Here is an 18978-nt window from a genome sequence, read left to right as displayed (position 1 = left end):
AAATTGTTAAAATTAAAGTCAGCTTCTAATATTTCAAGCCCAAAAATCTTTTCAGCTGATCATGTTCCATTTTGGAGTGTGTTTGATACGGATCATTATTTTTCCCACCAGATTGCTGTAGTGTCGAAGATGTTTACTCCAAACTTTCACGTTCCACTCAGGATGGTATCTCCAAATTATGTGTGGCTCAAAGAGGCGGAGTTACGGAAAAGGCTGTCAGGCCCTTTCGTGGAGTGTTGCGTCTTGCACACAATATTTTGGCAGTCATGAGGCGCTGCTACCAGGTTTCCAGAAAAGAGAACTGTGTTCGTATGCATTTCTATAGAATTACTAAGCCTGGGACTGCCCTGTGATGCATTTTGTCTGTGGTCACCTATCAGACAGCAGTATGGATCATTCTAATCTCTTGTTGATTGTCTGTCAGCTCGAGTGATCAATTTCACGACCGTGGATTTAGGGTCATTCGACGCTATTTGTACATACCAACATCCTTGCCTGTAGATCACAGCGCCAGTTGCCAGTTCGCGATTGGTCCGTTGTGCTCTTACGTGATTGGCCGTTTCGAGACAGCTAAACACCGCCGTGGGCTATTGCCAAGCCTATTGATGTTGCATGCACGAATTCATCCGGAGCACCATAGGTTCACCAAGAATCACTGTGCGCTCACGAGCATCGTCAACTAGAGATTAATGTTTTCCACATTTGGACAAATTACTTGAGGGCAATTACTTACCCTCTTCCCATTGGACAATCAAACCACGTGTGACCAACGCAAGCGCGGTATCCTGTTTTACGAACAAAGTAAACACACTTTTTTCTGAATATATGCTACGCAACATGCGCATGGATGAACACACAACCGGATTATTTAACGACAGTTGTGCTTGCCCGCCAGTCTAACTGCGCCTGAAGCCGAGTGACGAATACTTTGCCCTCTTCAAATGTCCTTGTCAGCTACTACAATACGCTATTGAATTCTCCCCCAAAAGAAGCATTGATCCGTGAATTTCATTGATCCTTTGGAGTTTGCATTCCACACGTGTGTAAAATGTCAGCAGAGGAAGAGAAACTGACACAAAAACCTCCCAATAACTCCGTCCCAGATGGGCAACCACAAGTGGATGTTGTGGGTAACAGACGTGTGCGGGTACGCCTTCCGGGATGGCAAGTTAAACTGCTCTGCGTAGTTGTGGCTATTCTCGTTGTATTGTTGCTTGTGCTCACGGGACTTGCCAGTTACTACGGAGCTGCATATCAAAGGTGCGAGAAAGGTGAGTTGTATCTCGCTAATTATTGGGTGCGTGTGTGTTCACTTTTCTGGTTCATTCGTCAAATGACCTCTGGGCTTTGTATCGATGGCGAAACTTGAGGTGAATTTCTGAGCTGATTACAGCCACTGAATCAAACTATGCGTTATCGTGAAGAATTTTTCAACCTCAACTTAGCCGTTGGCAACTGGTAAATCCACGAACTTTTTACCCTTGTGGAACGCTAAATATTCATTAACGTGAACAGGTAAATCAATACCTTAACAGAGAAGAACAGGATGGAATCTCCCGTCAGAAAAAAAGATAATTACCTATTATTCTCATAAATAAGCGCATTCCACTCAACATGTGATCCAGGACCTATGAATAGCGACATGGCTAGACGAGTTCAAACGCCTCACGAATTAAACAAGTGGCCAGTCGTACCCATTTTTTAGCTTAATCGTGTGACTTTGCTCCTCCACACCTTGGAAAACACATGACTGACAAAGTGCCATTTATCAACCAAGTTTTACTCCGATCCCCCAATCGAAATAGCCCGCAGTCGGTTGAATTCGATTTTTCGGAAGTTAATTTGACCCAATGGTTTAGCAGGTTGGCTTAATATTGATCTGTAAAATGAGATAATTTATGTACATCTATTGACAAGACCTTCAGTGGAAGACCGTGGTGAAATCGACTTACTCCACAAACTTGAAGGACTCTACAGATGGCTCCCATGGCGAGACGGCCCAAGTGGTAGGAGCGCGAGTTTATTGACCGGAATGTCCGTGGTTCGAATCCCACCTCCGCCTCTTGACTTCCCCTGTCTAGGCTTGGGCAACCTGGCAGTATCCTAGCCCTAGTGCTTCCTTCGGGTTGCATGGCAGCTAGGCGCCCAGATCAGCACGCACTCTTCCCGTAGTCTCTCTATATATTTGCACAAGTCGGATACACGCAACTGAATAACAGTTGGGATTTCTCACGCGCAATCAAAAGTCGGAAAATCTGAAGCGTGAAAATATCAGCTCCTGTATTTACCGTTAGTTAGAATTGTTGGATGTGGGCTAAAGTCTCAGCGTTCGGTGTTACAGATAATCTTGGCTTGGTTTTATTCAATGTGGTGATCCCTTGGTCTACTAAATTTCTACACCCAAACTCATCAAGGTCACCCGTTTGGAATGCATTCGCCCGGGCATTATCTCAAGAAAGCCGTTGTAACATGTTGCCCGCACCTGCTGGCACGTCTTCGATGATATTGACAGCTGTGCCGTGAGGATGAATCCCTGAATTTTGCCCAAAACTTAACTATAAAGCGAAAATCCCATCTTTTTCAAAATAAAACTGTCACTTTAGCTGATGCGACTCTTGCTGTCTTAGTTAAGTACTCTGACCAGATCCGACACATAGTCCAGGGGAGGTTGTTTCTCGGAATATGACTGATAACTACGCTTCTTGAGACCATGTACATATGGATACATTGACTGACACCGTTCAAAACAGAAGCGTGAACTGGTGAAACGGAGATGGAATGCTGCCTCTCAGGCGGGTGTCCCGCCAAACTGTGTAAGTTAGGAAAGACAAGCTCTCTCTAAAGACAATTCCACCTCGTCAACCCATGTTGGGAGGCGTATTTCATGTGGCAAAATGCATTGATATACAAACCGATTTGGTTTTGCGGGGATTCCCCCGGAACCCAGCCGAATCTCTCGTTTGTAATGTTCTAACGAAATCGAATGTGATACATCAAAGCGCCCCATGTTCGATACTAGAAACGTTCAACGTGAGTCTCTCGTGAAAACCAAATTGTTGTGCAAATTAATGTATTTCGCCAAGTTCGTGCAATTCGGGTTCGAGTAGAACATAAGATTCACGAAACTCTGGGACTGGGTCTACCTGGTGAACCCCAAGAAGGACAAAGCCGGTTGTGGGCTGTCAGAGAGATTTCAGCAACTTTGTGAGTGGTGTGTTACGTCTATATTATATGCATTTATCACCGCCTACCCATAACGAAGGATCTGATTCCTCCACTGTTGTGAAAGCAAAAGGTAATCATCCAATAATAGTTGATCAATAGGTCAAGAATGCTTTTGTTGCTTTTAGATCAATAGGGGATGACACTTCAGAGAATCATTCTTCTCATTAAGAGTTGGCACCACAACACGCTTTTATAGGCACAGAAAGTCACCAAAGCAAGGGTCAAAGTATTCTGATAAGATGTCAAGCATGGGTTTTGTTTTTCGGAACAAGTTGAACATAACTTTTATATTACCGACTACCAAGTAGCTGTCCCAGTCAGAACAGCGTAAAACTGCACTCAAAGATGTAAATATCTTCACGACTTTGCAGCATAAGTGATAAACACCAAGCTTTAGAAAATCATGGGCCTTGAATCTGGTCCGAGTGTTTTGGAACGATCCTAGCTAACCTCTATATCCAGAGAACAGACAAGCTGATGGGGACTCAATGGAAGGCCAAACCATTTCCCAGGACGGAAAATCGAATAGTAGCAAAACGCAGTCTGTAATTTCGATCTCTTTGTCTGTCATCTATTCTGTCCTTTCCAGTAAATAATACACCAAAATACTTTCATGTCAAAACGCCGGATGTTAAACAAGTTGGGCCGTTTTTCTGTCACTCAAAACCAGTGCCATCTCTCCAAAGTGTGTAGAACAAGTTCTTGCTTTCAAACAAGTTGAGGTATATCACAGCTGTACTAAATTTGCGATGCCATTGGATTGACGAAATTTATTGCTGTTTCGTCCGCCCCCGAGGGTGTGCACTCTTCAGGAGAAGCACTATAGTTTATTTCGAGTACGGCTTTGTAGACATACAACCCAATCTCATAGTATCAGTATTGGTTCCGACTAACAGGAGCAAGGGTTAGAAAGTTTGTTGACTTGCCTGTTCCATATCCCGAATGAAGCCACAGCAAACAAGTTAATTACACGGAGGGGCTGGTATCGAACGACAGTCATGCTGATTTGACCTTTTTGACAGCGAGAGACCGAAATAGCTCAGGTGGCGTCGCTAATCGTAGTGCACTTTTTTCGACAGTGGACTGCTTTCAGAATAACGGATGAATAATGTTCATCACCCATATGACCAAATCACATATAATATTTTGACTTCGAGCCCATATTCACTGTCATTCTCTGTTCGATGTAAACGTAAGCACACGTGATACGGAATACCTTATTTCGGTAGACAGAAAACGAATGCCTGTTTCATTTCCAATCCCCTAGTGCGAACAAATTTTGGTTTTGTTTTCTGATCAGATGGTACTGTATTTTGAACGAAACACGACTGAGAACTCCTAGTGTAAAGCATTCTTTCGGAAATCAAGCTTCTAGTTCCTTGCACTAGTACCTTTGCACTTCGAAGCCGACCAGACTGTCTACAGAATTTATTCCCAACATGTACTCCATAGTCACGAGGAATCCGCGTCAAACTTTTCACGTCTACACTGTAAATGTAGCACTTTTAGAGGACGATGGAATCTTCTTCTGTCGTTTAGAGCCTCAGTTCTAATTTTAACGTCAAAGGATCAACCGAAAGGAGGCATCTTTGAGGGCTGTGATAAACTACTGGAGGTGTTCTTGAGGTGGAAATTTGAACTTTATAAGGGATGTTCAGAATCCCAGGTAACAGTTCTTTTTTCCATTCCTTTCTAATAGTGAACTGTTGTTGAACCCCAGTTTTCGGCCATCAGACTGATAACATCGTATTTTCGTGAAAAAATGGCTATTGTCTTGCCATGCAGGAGTCATCTAGCGAGTTCACAACGCTTTCGAATGCTTTCTGAGAATAGCATATGCGCACTTCATGCTAGTTTACTGACTTTGAATAAAAAATCTCAACTTATAAACCCATGGGTTTCTGAAGACTCCAGAATCTTTTCGATAAATGTACTCATTTACATACCACTTTGGTTTTCATGGGAGAATCAACTGATTCTCTTGTTTATGATATTCTACAATTGAATGGGCTGAACACAAGACGCCTCATGTTTCAGTTGGCACGATATTCGAGATATTGCAGTATATTTTCATAACGGAAACTCTTCAACAGTTGTAGAATAGAATAAACCAGAGATTCAGTTCAGTCTTTCGTGAAAACCAAATTGATTTGCAAATGAGTGTATTTCTCGAAAACTGTCCAATATGGGTTCAAGTAGAACATAAGTTCGACGGAACCTCGGGGACTGCGCCTGCCTGATGAGCCCGAAGAAGGACGAAACCGGTCGTGGGCTATCAAAGAGTTTTCAGCAGTCTCATGAGTAGTTTCCCTTGTTTATTATTTTCCGAAAACTCATGTTCCAGTTGGCACGATTTTCGAGATATCGCAGTATATTGTTCACAAAGGAAACCACTCACAAGTTTACTGAAAACTCTTCGACAGCCCACGACCGACTTTGCCCTTCTTGGGGCTCATCAGGTAGGCGCTCAGTCCCTGAGTTCCCGTCAACCTTATGTTGTACTTGAACCCATATTGGACTTTTATTCCAGAAATACACTCGCAAATCAATTTGATTTTCACGAGAGACTCAACTGGATCTCTCGTTTGCCATATTCTTCGACTCAATGTGGTGCAGGATGGCCACCTCTTGTTTCACTGGGTACGATATTCTAGGTTTCGCAGTGTGTACATTTTATCCCGAATCTTGCTTTTACTACTCGTGTTGAGGTTCCCCATACGAAACACAAAAGTGGGCAAAGTTGTACACGGTCGTGGTGCACATGTGCGAAGCCCGCCACTGATCACTACGGTATCAATGTCCATACATCAGACACCAGTGACTGGAAGGTTGGTTTGGTGGTATGGGTTGCGGTCTTCCGTTGCGGGTCAATCTCGTGATTCTGATTGGTGGTGCGATCACACGGGACTCATGGGAGAACAAGTCAGAGCAGGCTCAGCAAACGGGCACCAACACACACCTTTGATTAGGCAGCTGCGCACATTCACAAGCACGCAATTCACCAGTGTCGAAGGGGGCGGCCTTGGTGGCAAGGTGTGACGAGTGCGTGTGAGCAAAACAAGTGGAGATCAAAAGCCTATGGGCTGAGAAAGCAAATGAACAAAGGAATTATCATGATGCCACTCTAACTTTACTAACTGGTTTGCAAAGCAGCCAGGAGTATTGGCAGAGCAACACGTTTTTCAAACTTGTTTAGCACTCGCATTGCTAGGTGAAACGTTGGGCAGGCTTGTGGGCTGGTTGTTCCCTACTTGCATGCACTACAGACTGATGGGAGCATATCGCAAGCAAAAATAATGCGTTTAACATGGAACCTTGTCACATTTGAGCACCTTACAGTTCCCAGAGGATTGAATGACACCTACATCTTTCATAGTGTTGAGTTCCAAATAGGATACTTCTCAACCGGAGTAAGCGTGTAAATCCACTACTGTGGGAATTTTTAGCCACGGTCCCTCCTGCTAAATCCAGCTCATTTCCGGTCCATGCAATTTATATAATTAATTGGCTTGATAGAGGAAGATTCTATCGTCCCGTTAAAGTTCTATATTTACGGTTTAAACGTGAAAACTTTGATATGTTTTTATTTCGATCACTCTTTGGAGTATGTGCTGGAAGCAAACGCTGTAGGTGCATTTTTTTCGGGTGCATCGATAAATACATTTAGAAAAATTCTACCTCCTCCCACGCTCACTTCATTGTCTAAGAGTGTGTGCATTGAAAGGTTTTAACTTGAAAACGAAAACTAAACTTTTGAGCAAATCAACTGAAGTTCACTTCAGATAGGTAACCTTTTTCCTTTCTGTGAATTCGCGCAGACAGTTTAAAGTGACATTGGAAACTCGCTGAGCTATTATCTCCAGAAATGCCCGGGATTGAAAACTTTCCAAGAGAGTAACAAAATGATCTTCAACAACAAAAAAAACCATGAACCAGTGGGTCGATCTGGAGCAGGTTGCTCAGGTGACATGATACATTTTGAAACACAATGAAATATGGGAAACGTGGGTGAAATGTGGTTGTGACAGGATATTTTACGACAAGTTATGAAAGTCATTGCCCGAAGATGGAAAAACAACTTCGAAACCATTGCTGTCCTCGATTGAAGAGCGATTGATGATATGGGGAAGAACAAGCTAAGACTCGATTTGCAAACTAATTTGTTTTTTTTTTCGAGAGACTTGCCTGGAAACCAGCTGAATAGCTCGTTTATGATGTTCTCAGGCAACTGAATGTGCTGCACCAGGCCGTCTCATGTTTCAGTCGCTACGATATTCGAGATATCGTGATACATGTATGTCTTTGTAATATACTACTCATAAGGTTGCTGAAAATTCGTCAGAAGCCCACGACCGGTTTTGCCCTTCTTGGGGCTCATCAGGTAGGCGCAGTCCCCGAGTTTCCGTCAACCTTATGTTCTACTTGAAACCAAATTGCACGAGATTAGCGAATATACACTCGTTTGCAAACTAATCTGGTTTTCTTCGAGCGACTCACCTGGAACCCAGCTGAATCTCTCGTTTTGTGATGTTCTCAGGCAAGTTTCAGCCTGATGCGGCTGATCAATGAAAAATCGTCGTTACTGGCGAAGAGTCTTGGTTTCATAGTCTGTGGAGTGGACAAAGTGACTCAGTTAACTGCCACGACATCGCACCACTTGAATAATCAATTGGTTAATCACGGGGTTAAACTTGATCGCATCAACTTTATCCTAGTCAATTCACATTGGTTTACTTGTTTTATTTCAACTGAGGGTTCCGGCCGTGGATTTTAACTGATCAGAGTATGTTAGTCTGGGATGAAGAACAGATGGGCGGTGTCGTGGTGCGTTTAGTTGAAAATTTAGACTAATCAAGGTGTCAGTACGCGGTCGCTTTGCGTGAGTGTCACTAGGAGCTTCTGTTAAGCGATTGCAGGGTTAATTTAACAAAATTCGCGGTAGATATTTGTTGTTTTGTTACCGAATAGATTAACTCAGCTGACAATGTTGTGGAATATAGGAAGCTCGGCTGCGCTGATTGGTTGTTGGTCTGTTCGCCGAACTTGACAGTTGGATTGCAAACAATTCATCACCAATCGAGTTGACATCGTCAATCGCGCACTGACGATGTCACCTCGATTGGTGATGAAACGCTTGCAATCAATTGCCCAAACTCAGCGAACAGACCAACAACCAATTCACTCAGCTTACACAATAAGACATCTGTGTGGAAAATGACTACTCACGTTAGAATCATTTTAGATTCATGTGAGTGCTTCTCAGTCATGGTTATTTGTCTAACAACCACATTACTTTCTCCTGTCAGCGACGGTGTTCCCAAAGTTCAAATATGAAGCCGAAATTTAGTTTTTTTTCCTAATGCCTGTTTGGTTGTTGGTCTGTTCGCCGAACTTGACAGTTGGATTGTAAACAATTCATCACCAATCGAGTTGACATCGTCAATCGCGCACTGACGATGTCACCTCGATTGGTGATGAAACGCTTGCAATCAAATTGCCCAACTCAGCGAACAGACCAACAACCAATTCACTCAGCTTACACAATAAGACATCTGTGTGGAAAATGACTACTCACGTTAGAATCATTTTAGATTCATGTGAGTGCTTCTCAGTCATGGTTATTTGTCTAACAACCACATTACTTTCTCCTGTCAGCGACGGTGTTCCCAAAGTTCAAATATGAAGCCGAAATTTAGTTTTTTTTCCTAATGATGCGACATATCAGAAGCGGATGTCAAGGAGAGTGGAGGTCGCTATCAAACAGAGAGTGTGTGAGAGAGAAACTTCCCTGTTTACGGCTACCGCCACTGAGGGCAGCTGATGTTGCCCAGACGAATGTTATTCTTTTCTCTGAGCAGGGGGATTCGTTCCGTGGAGTTCGTCACAGTTGTGGGGTTATTTGGCCGATAGTCAGTGTGTAGAAATAGAACAGTATCATTTATGTAAGACTTGTTGTCCCCCAGTGACCTTCGATCCTGAGCGATTTCATTGGCTGGCTGGCTCCTGGGCTAGTCGACGTGTATCACTTAGTCTCTGTCTTGCATGTCTACTGACTGCAAAGTTCCCACCTGATCCACCGGACTCTCTTTGGGTTGTTCGAACAAATTAGAAACCCCCTTAGGCGAAGTTAGCAGCGGAATATTCTACTTTCAGGAACCCCCATGCGTTCTGTTCTGTCATCTGGTTGGATCGTTCATTTCAGTTTGTCCAACATAGCATTTATTGCAGATCATGTGGTTGGATGACTGAGTAATCTTGATTAATCTTGATCTCCAAGTTATCAGCCTCAATGTGGCATTTGGCTCTTGGGCCACTACAAGTTTTTGTGGTCCCAGTAACCCTTCTGTGATCCCACATAGGATCCTTCTACTTCGTTTACTTCAAACGATCACCGGGAAATTAAACTCAGAGTTTTAATTCCATACCAAATCAAAAAAGGAAAACTGAGCCGCATCTGTGAGAGTGTAAATTTTTATGCTGCTAGTAAAGGAAACTCAGTTGGTTGGTTCAGTAGTAAAAAACTCATCTCAAAGTTGCTCAGCATGGGTTCGTCGTTGTCGATCTCGAGTAGAAACAAACAATTCTTCCAAGCCGGAACCTATTCGCCCTCCAGGTTAGCCGTCCGGACAAGCATCTACACTACTGATGGACTTTGATGGCAGCCATACTCCAAAGCACAGTCTTTACGCTTTGATAAGCGGGATGATAGTAAAAAACAGAGTCAAACCACCTGTAAACACGTGTGTAGCCTTTCAAGCTTCTTTGATTTTATCTAAATCTGGATCGGTGGTTCAGGGATAACTGCTTATTAATCGCCCGAGGGTTTAAGCAGAGCGAAGTAAACTTTTCAAGTGTAAATGTACTCAATTATTTTGATACGGTAGTCCCGGTACGCCCACTGCATCTTGTCGCATTGCATATCAGCTGTTGGGGTTCGAACTCGTGCTAGTGAGAGAGAAACTTTGATGTCACCTAGTCACAATATCTGAATCAGAACAGGAGTAGGATCGATCAGTCGCTACGGCTGTGAACATGAATTCCGCAAATCTCGAAGCCTCATAGACTACAGTCTCCTTGAATTCACCAACTGCACTGTGAAAATGCAGTGGCCTATGTCTACACCGCCAGCTACGAACCAAGCATAATATTTTTCATAGCTGGGTTGTAAAAAAGTACAACTCAATTTTTTCAAAAATACCCCCCCCCAAATGATGTTCAGTGGCTGAATACAGCTATTACAGCCAAGTTGTATGGCCTGGCTGTAGAATACTTCGACGCATTCAGGAAAGCCCACTTAAGTGACGCGCAAAATCACAAGCAAGAAATTGTGGATTCTTGAGATTCTTCAAAAGATGCGGTACTGCATGTGCAAAATACGTAATGAAAACCTCAAATTATGGGGGTTTCCGTCTAAACTGTTGCGCGAAGTAGTTCAAATCCAAAGAAGGCCCGGAGAAGATGGGAAATCGATCTTTGTTTGCGACACATGCCTGGGTACAACACGTGGTAACGCGAAATGGTCAAAATGCGCGCGTAAAGAATGGCTGACCAAATTGATTCGACAAGTCAAGGGTTAAAAGTTCATCAGGGATTACAGATGCATAACGACTCGATGAGGTAGACGTAGTAAACGGCAGGGGACAAGGGAAGAGTTTGACAAGGGAAAAGGAACAGCATTGGTATAAATAACTTATGGAGGTTGACTCATCCATCTTCACTAAAAAAACAAGATGGTTATATCCTTCTTATCGGAATAAACGAAAAACACAGTAAAGCTCTAGATGACCCACGCTAGCAACACAATTTATAGTCTTTTTCTCCGTGTAATTTTTTTGATTTGGTATGCGTTTGAGGGACAAACCAAATGGCCAATTACGGTTCATTGTTTAGCCAAGGGACTCGAAATATCGAAAAAAAATTAAGTGCCAAATACAAACGGTTTATTAGTTTGAGGCTAGTTTAGTCCCGGACACTTCATTCCAAATTTAGGTCTAAAATAATCACCATAAGTGACTGGCAAACTTAATTGATGCTTGCGGATTTTATATCGATAACTGGCAACACCCACATGGTTGCTGAAAATTTCCCGACAGCCCACAACCCGTGTCTCGATGCTCACCAGGTGAGTCTGGTTACCGAGTTCTCCATCAAGCGTATTTTTTGCTTGTGACAAACATTCATTTGCGAAATGACTTGTTTTTGAGAGGATTACTAAGTCAAGTTTACAGGATTTCTGTGGAATACAGCTGATCATCCCGTGACCAACAAGTTGTGTCGATAACTTGTACCCATCGCAACACAGAATTTTGTCCTTAATTAGGAGACAAGTTTGTGTTGGAGATTCGTTGTCGAACCCCGGAAAGTGGCTAAATCGATAGCAGGGTGCCCAGAGTTTCTGCTGAACTTTTTGGTACACCTAGTTTCATGCTTTAAGCCTCTATCGCCTCAGAACCATAAAAGATACATTTGATGATGTCTAGCGAAAAAGGAGGGGGTGTTAACTTCACTATGGCTCCGCTATTCGGTGGTGACGTTATTTGGATGTACGTTAGATGATAGCAAGAATCTATCAGGTGTCAGTCTAAAAGTTCCGGAAAGTCTTGCTTTTTGCCATTTTTCAATGTAGTCAAGTCTCCGTACCCCTTAGCTCTGTCCCTTAGGTTGACCGTCTTCAACCTTCTGTCCTCTATTGATCTTCTCGTGTTTGCTGGGTAACGTTGAACAAGGAAAATTTTATCGGTCTCCCGTGTACTTTCTGTTTGGAATCAATTTCACTAGATTCTTCCTTCTTGTCAGTAGTATATCATCGACCATTCAAATTTAAAATTTATCCCTTCACTTTAGGGTGCCATTCACAAAATGTTCACTTTTACGGGTTCTTATCATTTGAGTACTTGTAAAACTCACGTTTATTGTGGGGTTTAAGGACGCTGTGTCTACAAAAAAGTAGATGATTTTGTTCGCATTTATAGCCTGTCAACAGGGCGCAAAAGTTACCTCAATCGGTACTGAGTTCGGTAACAGTTCGGTCTTTTTGGGCCTATAAGTTTGGCTGGTGTTTTCATTTTACCTTACCTGACATTTAGGCTTCCACACCGATAGTGTCACACGTTGTAAAACGAAACCCACTAAAAAAATAACATAAAAAGGCGTATGTTTAGCCGTATCTCGGAAACACGTCGCTAATCGATCATGAAAACAAAAGCTGGTCGACAAAATTTGCCTGAAACGAAATTCGGACAAAAACTGCATTCGTCTGTGTTGTAAACGTTCACACCTTTTTGTTTCATTATCATCATCATCACAGTACGAACCTAAAAACGAACGGAACAAAAGAAGTTTTGAGTGACACCAGATGACAAAAACGTCCCATGTGGTGACGCGATGGGTTTTGTTTTAGTGCGTCCCCGGGGGGAGGGTTGAATCGTGTTGGTTTTGTTGTTGCACGTGTCTGAAATCGCTCTCAAAATTAACTCGACTAAACCCAGTGTATTGGTAAACAATTTGAAAGACCAGATACACTCCACTGATAAGAGATTATCAGCGTTGTAAACTGTGTTGTAATAAATTGGTTCTACTAACTTGTCAGTATCCTTTTGGCAAAAGCGATAAGTCGAAGCCTGGGTTGGGTATTTTTTTTGGCCAGCTGCGCCTTCATGAACAGTCCAAATTTTGTTTGTTATTATCGCGCAGCTAGTGGCATCTTGTTTATAGCCCGAGGCATGAGAATTCTTTTGAACAGATAGAAGGTGGCAAACGCATCGGAGCGAATAAAGGAGACTATGGAAAACAATCGCACGTGCCTGGAAAATCGAGTTCTTTTTGGGCACAAAATTGTGTGTCCATTCTTGTACAGTAGAAGCGCGTGAGAACGAAAGTGTTGTGATCAGAGGCACTTGGAATGCTCACCCTCAGTACATGAGATTCTGACAGAAATTGAAAAATGTTGAAACCTCTTTATTTAAAAGTAGAGCATACTACCCGAGGCGCGATGGAAGCAGAGACAAATATGTGTTCCACCCTGTTACTTCATGTTACTGTGTCAAAGCGATTCACTTGACGACCCTGGTTAAAATGGTTCCCGATCACACACAACAGCCACTCTGGTTGCAACTTTTAGCCTACTCGTCCCTCTTTATTTCGACCACACTTCGCTGAATGCAACCGATCTCTTACCACTTTCCTAAGGCCATTTTGAAGATTGGCGCGCTGTATCTACCAGAGGAGACTGTGAAACAGTTGATCGCTTGCACATTGCACACTTAGATGTCTTTGCTATGCTTATTGCTCCCAGTAGCGTCGAAAGCCAGACTGTATTTCACCTGATAGGTCTTCCACTGGCTGCACGGCAGTCATGCGCTATAAGTGTAAGTTCCAATGATACCACAGCCAGAAATACACATCGGACGTCATTAACACAGGGTTCGATAGGCAACCACTTCCTGAGCCCTTTTCTTTCATTGGGTCCCTTCGGTCATCATCCAAATCCAGGGTTCAACAAGCATCTTGATGAGATTCAGCTCGATGTGAATCGTTTCTGGAACTAACCATCAAGCTGTTCAAACAACCTGCGAGATGCAGGTAAATCACAAGAGCGTTTAGGGAATCTTACATTGGGTCCTGCTGAGGACCATGTCATGGGTTTGGGCATGACTGATCGGTTGATATGTGACCCACAGTGCTTGCTTTTATGACTTCGCTCTCTAGGATCATCTACACATGACACAATCTCTGGGGTAATTGAGTTTTCGCACCTTCTAATGGTGTTTTTGAGATATTCGTTTAAATCCAAGCTTGTCAGCCAATGCATCGGTATTTAAGCGGATGTCTGGATGGTTCCGAACAAGCACAACACAGAAGCGTTCAAGGGGGGGATTTTAACTACTCCAAACGCTGTGGGTGATTCAAACCAATTGAAAAGAAGTAATTGCATACTTTGACAAACACCAAGTTCCTTCTCAGTGGAGTCTTGGCTGAATCCAGGCTTATACCTGGCTACTTGCGCACTGACTGGGGTGCTGAAAAATGCTCACGCATTGTTTGTACGATATCCGAATGTTTGAATCCTGAAGTACACAGTGTAATCGTACTAGTCAGATGAAGTAATCGAGTGACTCACAACTATCTTGCTTCTCAGTTCGGTTTGTTAAAAAAGATAACCACAGCTAACTTGTTATCTCGGATATTGGAGCCTTCTCACACACTCGGTTTTCTTAAAGACGACGATCTGACAACCTACCCTTACTAACAATGTAGTTGAATGCACTTCAGCAACCCAGTGCCGCCTCATCAGGTAAGCGTGGTTACCAAACGGTAGGCAAGAGGCAGATGACTTTTGCATCAACGGGCGAATCGACTAACTCTCAGGTGAATCTGTCGTTCATGAAACTATTCGATACCACTGGTTTATCACACCTTTTGTGGAATTAGTGCAGTGCATTTAGTTTAAGTCTGTCACAAAAGGAGAGATTCAAGTATGCTCATTTGCAAATCAATTCGGTTTTCACGGGAGACTCAATTGGATCTCTCGTATATGATGTCCTCCAACTGAAAGTGCCGCACACAGGCCACCTCATGTTTCATTTGGCACGATATTCGACATATAGCAGTATATTTTCATAAAGGAAACTATTCACAAGGTTGCTGAAAACCCTTCGACATCCCACGACCGGTTTCGCTTTTCTTGGGACTCATCAGGTAGGCAAAGTCCCCGAGTTTTCGTCAACCTTCTGACCTAATTGAACCCGAATCGCACTGTTTTCGAGAACTACACTCATTTGCAAATCAATTTGGTTTTCAAGGGAGACTCAACTAAATCTCTCGTTTATGATATTCTACAACTGAATGTGCTGCACACAGACCGCCTCATCATTCAGTTGGCACGATATTCGAGATATCGCAGTATGCTTTTATGAAGGAAACTACTCACAAGGTTATCACTTCGTTTTAAAGTGAAGCTGTTCATAGCAATGATTTGCTCTAGGACTTTAGAACAGCCCTGCCCGGTTTCAGCTGCCAACTGTGGTACAAAATTTCAGTTCATATTTGCATCTAAGGTCCCTGATTCCACAACTGAGACGCACACAGTGGCTTCTGGAACAGTCCAGACGTCGCTAGTTCTGTTTGGATCGATAGTCTTAGTATCCTAGATAGAAATTCGCTGATTGTTTATCTACTGTTGTCACTTTAACCTGACACACCTAATGTAAACATGTTTTCCCCGCTTGTCACATCCGGAGCCACCGGGCACGGGACCGTTGCGGACTGATATAGGTCAGGCCCGAAAACTGTCGCATGCACACACACACACACACACACACACAAATTCGGACGCGCACGATTTCTGTGAGATGGCATGTTTATAAAAGTGCCAGCACGATTCGCATACACTTTGGTCGGGTATTTTTGGACGCACGTAAGCACAGAAATGACAAATCCTCGGATTATGTGTACCAGAATACGAATGTTCCAAAAGCACACGGGTCCACAGAAACTGCCATCTGGTGCTGCCCGGGCCAACGTATCAAAACCCGTTTGTTTTAGGAATATCACAGTGACGTACCACCCCATTTGGACAAACAGTGATCGTTGCAACCCAACGCGCGATATCACCATGAACGTCGTCATCTTGTTAAGCCTTGATCACCTTACTCATGAATAGTTACCTCAGCAAAATCTTCTAATAGTGTTTGGCTGGTTCCGCTTCCTGGTCATGAGAATGGTGTCGGTTATTGGCTTGCTTACACTAGTGGAGCTCAATGAAGTGGGAGTTTTGCGTAGAGACTGTCTCTAAAATTGGTTGACCTAGTGCAGAACCAGTGGAAACCCAGCAGTTGAACCGATGAACCGAAACTTCGACTCAGTCGTGTGACGAGTTAAATCGCTACAAACCATTTGCCTTCACACATCAAAAGCTGTCCCGCCGTGCCGACGGTTGTCGACACAGTATCCTCATTCTCAAACATCGCGACCTGCAGGAAAACATTGTTGCGCGACCCCAGTTTCACCTGCCAATCGGCGAAAAGCGTATTCATGCATCATTCGTGCTTTGATCATCAGGATGATTTTATTTCTGGGTCTAAGCGGAGAGGAAAAGCTGATCACGCTGCAAATGGCTAGACTTCATAGCTTTCAAGTAGATCAGTGCTGGTATGATCTCAACTCAATCTGAACTGTCGTCTGAAACTCCGGGATATGCATCAGCACTTCATCATGGTGTTGCGTAAGATAACGAAACTAGTCACAAATTGATAAGCCAGCGAGAGTGAATGCCAACCAGGCGAATGAAGATACCTCATGGAGGGAAGCTACCGAATCAATCTGCAAACGAGTAGCATTTTGGGGGGAACCAGACATGTGATTGAAGACCAGCCATACGCCTGAAATGATCACGCATCTACGAATGGCTGGATTGAACAGCGTAGATGATCCGTATGGCATGCACACCCCCTAGACTAGAGATCATATAGTCACCATGAGTTCGAGAGAAAGTTTCACCAACCCACTGAATAAAGACTTACGTAGTCTACATAGACGGGGACCAAACATTGAAATATCTCTTTAAGTGGACTTCATACTTTGAACAAGTCATTTATAGAATCTTGGTATCATTTGTTGATCGAGTCAGGCTTTTACGGCACCAGGTACAAAATTATTTAAAACAACAACAATCAACCAAGAATTAACCTTTCGAAAGCTGTGTGGAACAAAAAGAACATCCTGTTAAAAGATGTCACCTGTGATAAGATAAAGGTTTTCGTAACTCCCAGGGAACTCTGTTTAATTTAAGTAAACTATAAAATGACGTGTGGGCTAGATGGCTCAGTGGTTAGAGCCCGAATTTACTGACCGAAGGTTCGTTTAACCTTTCGAAAGCTGTGTGGAACAAAAAGAACATCCTGTTAAAAGATGTCACCTGTGATAAGATAAAGGTTTTCGTAACTCCCAGGGAACTCTGTTTAATTTAAGTAAACTATAAAATGACGTGTGGGCTAGATGGCTCAGTGGTTAGAGCCCGAATTTACTGACCGGAAGGTTCGTGGTTCGAACCCGACCTCTGCCTCTCGACTTCCCCTGTCTAGACTTGGGAAACCTGGCAGTATCCCCGCCCTCGTGTTTCCTTCGGGTGGCATGTCAGCTAGGAACCAAAAGGGTGCTACAGCTGAACGATTTTTTTTCTAAACAAACGTATTTGTGTACAGCTGTTAACAACTTACGTGGCTGAAACAGATTAAACCGGGAACTGAGCTTGGTTTTGTGAGAGTAAGACCCCTATCTAGGTTAGTACCTCTTCATGTTTTCACGTCCCGATTCGGTTGCCAAATGAATCTGTGAGGACAAACTCCAAACGAATATCGTCCATCCACGAGCATATGCCTTTTCCTCGATAAATAAGGCTAGCAGATCACTACACACAACCGTTATCGAATCCAAGTCACTTTCTTCCGAGCTAAACGACTGTTTGTGGCAACGTTAGCCCGACAAGTGTTTGTGTATGCATCCATAAAAATTGGGAAAATAGAAAACGGTACTGCACTGCCGACAGTGTTACTAAACTTTGTATTCTCGACTGATAATGATTTCGCACAGGCGATCCATTTTTCTGGTTCCATTGACAGTCAACTGATTCTATGCATCATGAATTTGTGCCTTCATGGTAGAAGGCTATTCGTTTTCTCGTCAATATCGATTAGCTACTCATTAAATATGTATTGAGTAGTGGATAATAGTACAGCGTATTGCTGTTCCTGCTCTACCGAGGACGCTTATCCTGGCTTACGTTGTGTACAGTGGCCAGAAAAGCAAGTGACAGGAGGAATAATTTTGCAGTTTCCGTGGTCGTATATATGAATGTGGGCAGACACACTAGACTTGGTTTTGCACATTCTGGTAGGATCTATACATGCACTTAGGAGCGATAGCGGGTTTACTGAGGTCTGCAATGGAGTAATGGGGATGAAGTAAAGCGTCACCCTCCTGTGGACATTGCTCTTGCTTACAGGTGTATTGGGAATCACTGGTTCACGGGTGACACCTCGTGAACAGCTGTCGGCCTTTGGTTGAGGACTGCTTGCCCGACCTTTGGGGCAAACCAGAAACAAAATAGGAGCATAAAATGATTGTGAGAGATGGTACTCTGCTCTAACTGATTTACAACTGTTTGTCCCACACACGATGTTTTGGACTTGCCGTGCACAGTGGTTAAGGCGCGAAGATGGTGACCGCAAGGTCTCTAGTTCGAACAACCTCGGCATTTCGAGTGTTCTAGTGTAGGCTTGGGCAACTTGCAGTATCTCAGTATCCCCGTGCTTCGTTCGGATGGCATAACAGTTAGGAACTGAATACAAATTTTTGTGATGTTTATGTGTATGTACCCAACTTTACAAACCATCTATATTTTAGTCAGACATTCGCAACTTGAAGTCCCTAATTGTAGCAGACTAAATTACTAAAACACTTTGTTGGCACGCTCTTGATCGAATTGGAATACTTGATGGTGTGGTTTTTATCAAAACGCTATTCATAGAATGATTTGATTCATTTGTGTTTTGTTGGTTTGGCCTGATAGTGCCACGTGATTAGAATCCACAGCCAGCAATGTTTATACTTGTTGGATAACAACAAAAAAGCAGTCGATATAACCTTTATCGGGCGCAGATTTGTGGTAAACTTCGTCTCCTTTCTTCAGGCTTTCTATAGAGGAAACCCGAAACGTGATTAGAATCCACAGCCAGCAATGTTTATACTTGTTGG

The 18978-nt window shown here is 43.2% G+C and overlaps 1 protein-coding gene across 1 annotated transcript in view; it reads left to right on the top strand.

Annotated features, from left to right (window-relative positions):
- Positions 1–622: 622 nt before the first annotated feature.
- The window catches only part of T265_10528 (hypothetical protein), a gene marked incomplete at both ends in the record, with an annotated part of 65886 nt that continues 47530 nt past the window's right edge, over positions 623–18978 (top strand). The window contains one exon of the mRNA XM_009176922.1: positions 623–1271. Coding sequence (XP_009175186.1) covers positions 1049–1271 — 223 coding nt within the window. The remainder of the gene's footprint in view (positions 1272–18978) is intronic.

This window comes from Opisthorchis viverrini (assembly GCF_000715545.1).
Source record: "Opisthorchis viverrini unplaced genomic scaffold opera_v5_374, whole genome shotgun sequence".
Taxonomy (NCBI): Eukaryota; Metazoa; Platyhelminthes; class Trematoda; order Opisthorchiida; family Opisthorchiidae; genus Opisthorchis; species Opisthorchis viverrini.
Note: the sequence above shows the minus strand (reverse complement) of the source record. Positions and strands in the feature narration are given on the sequence as shown.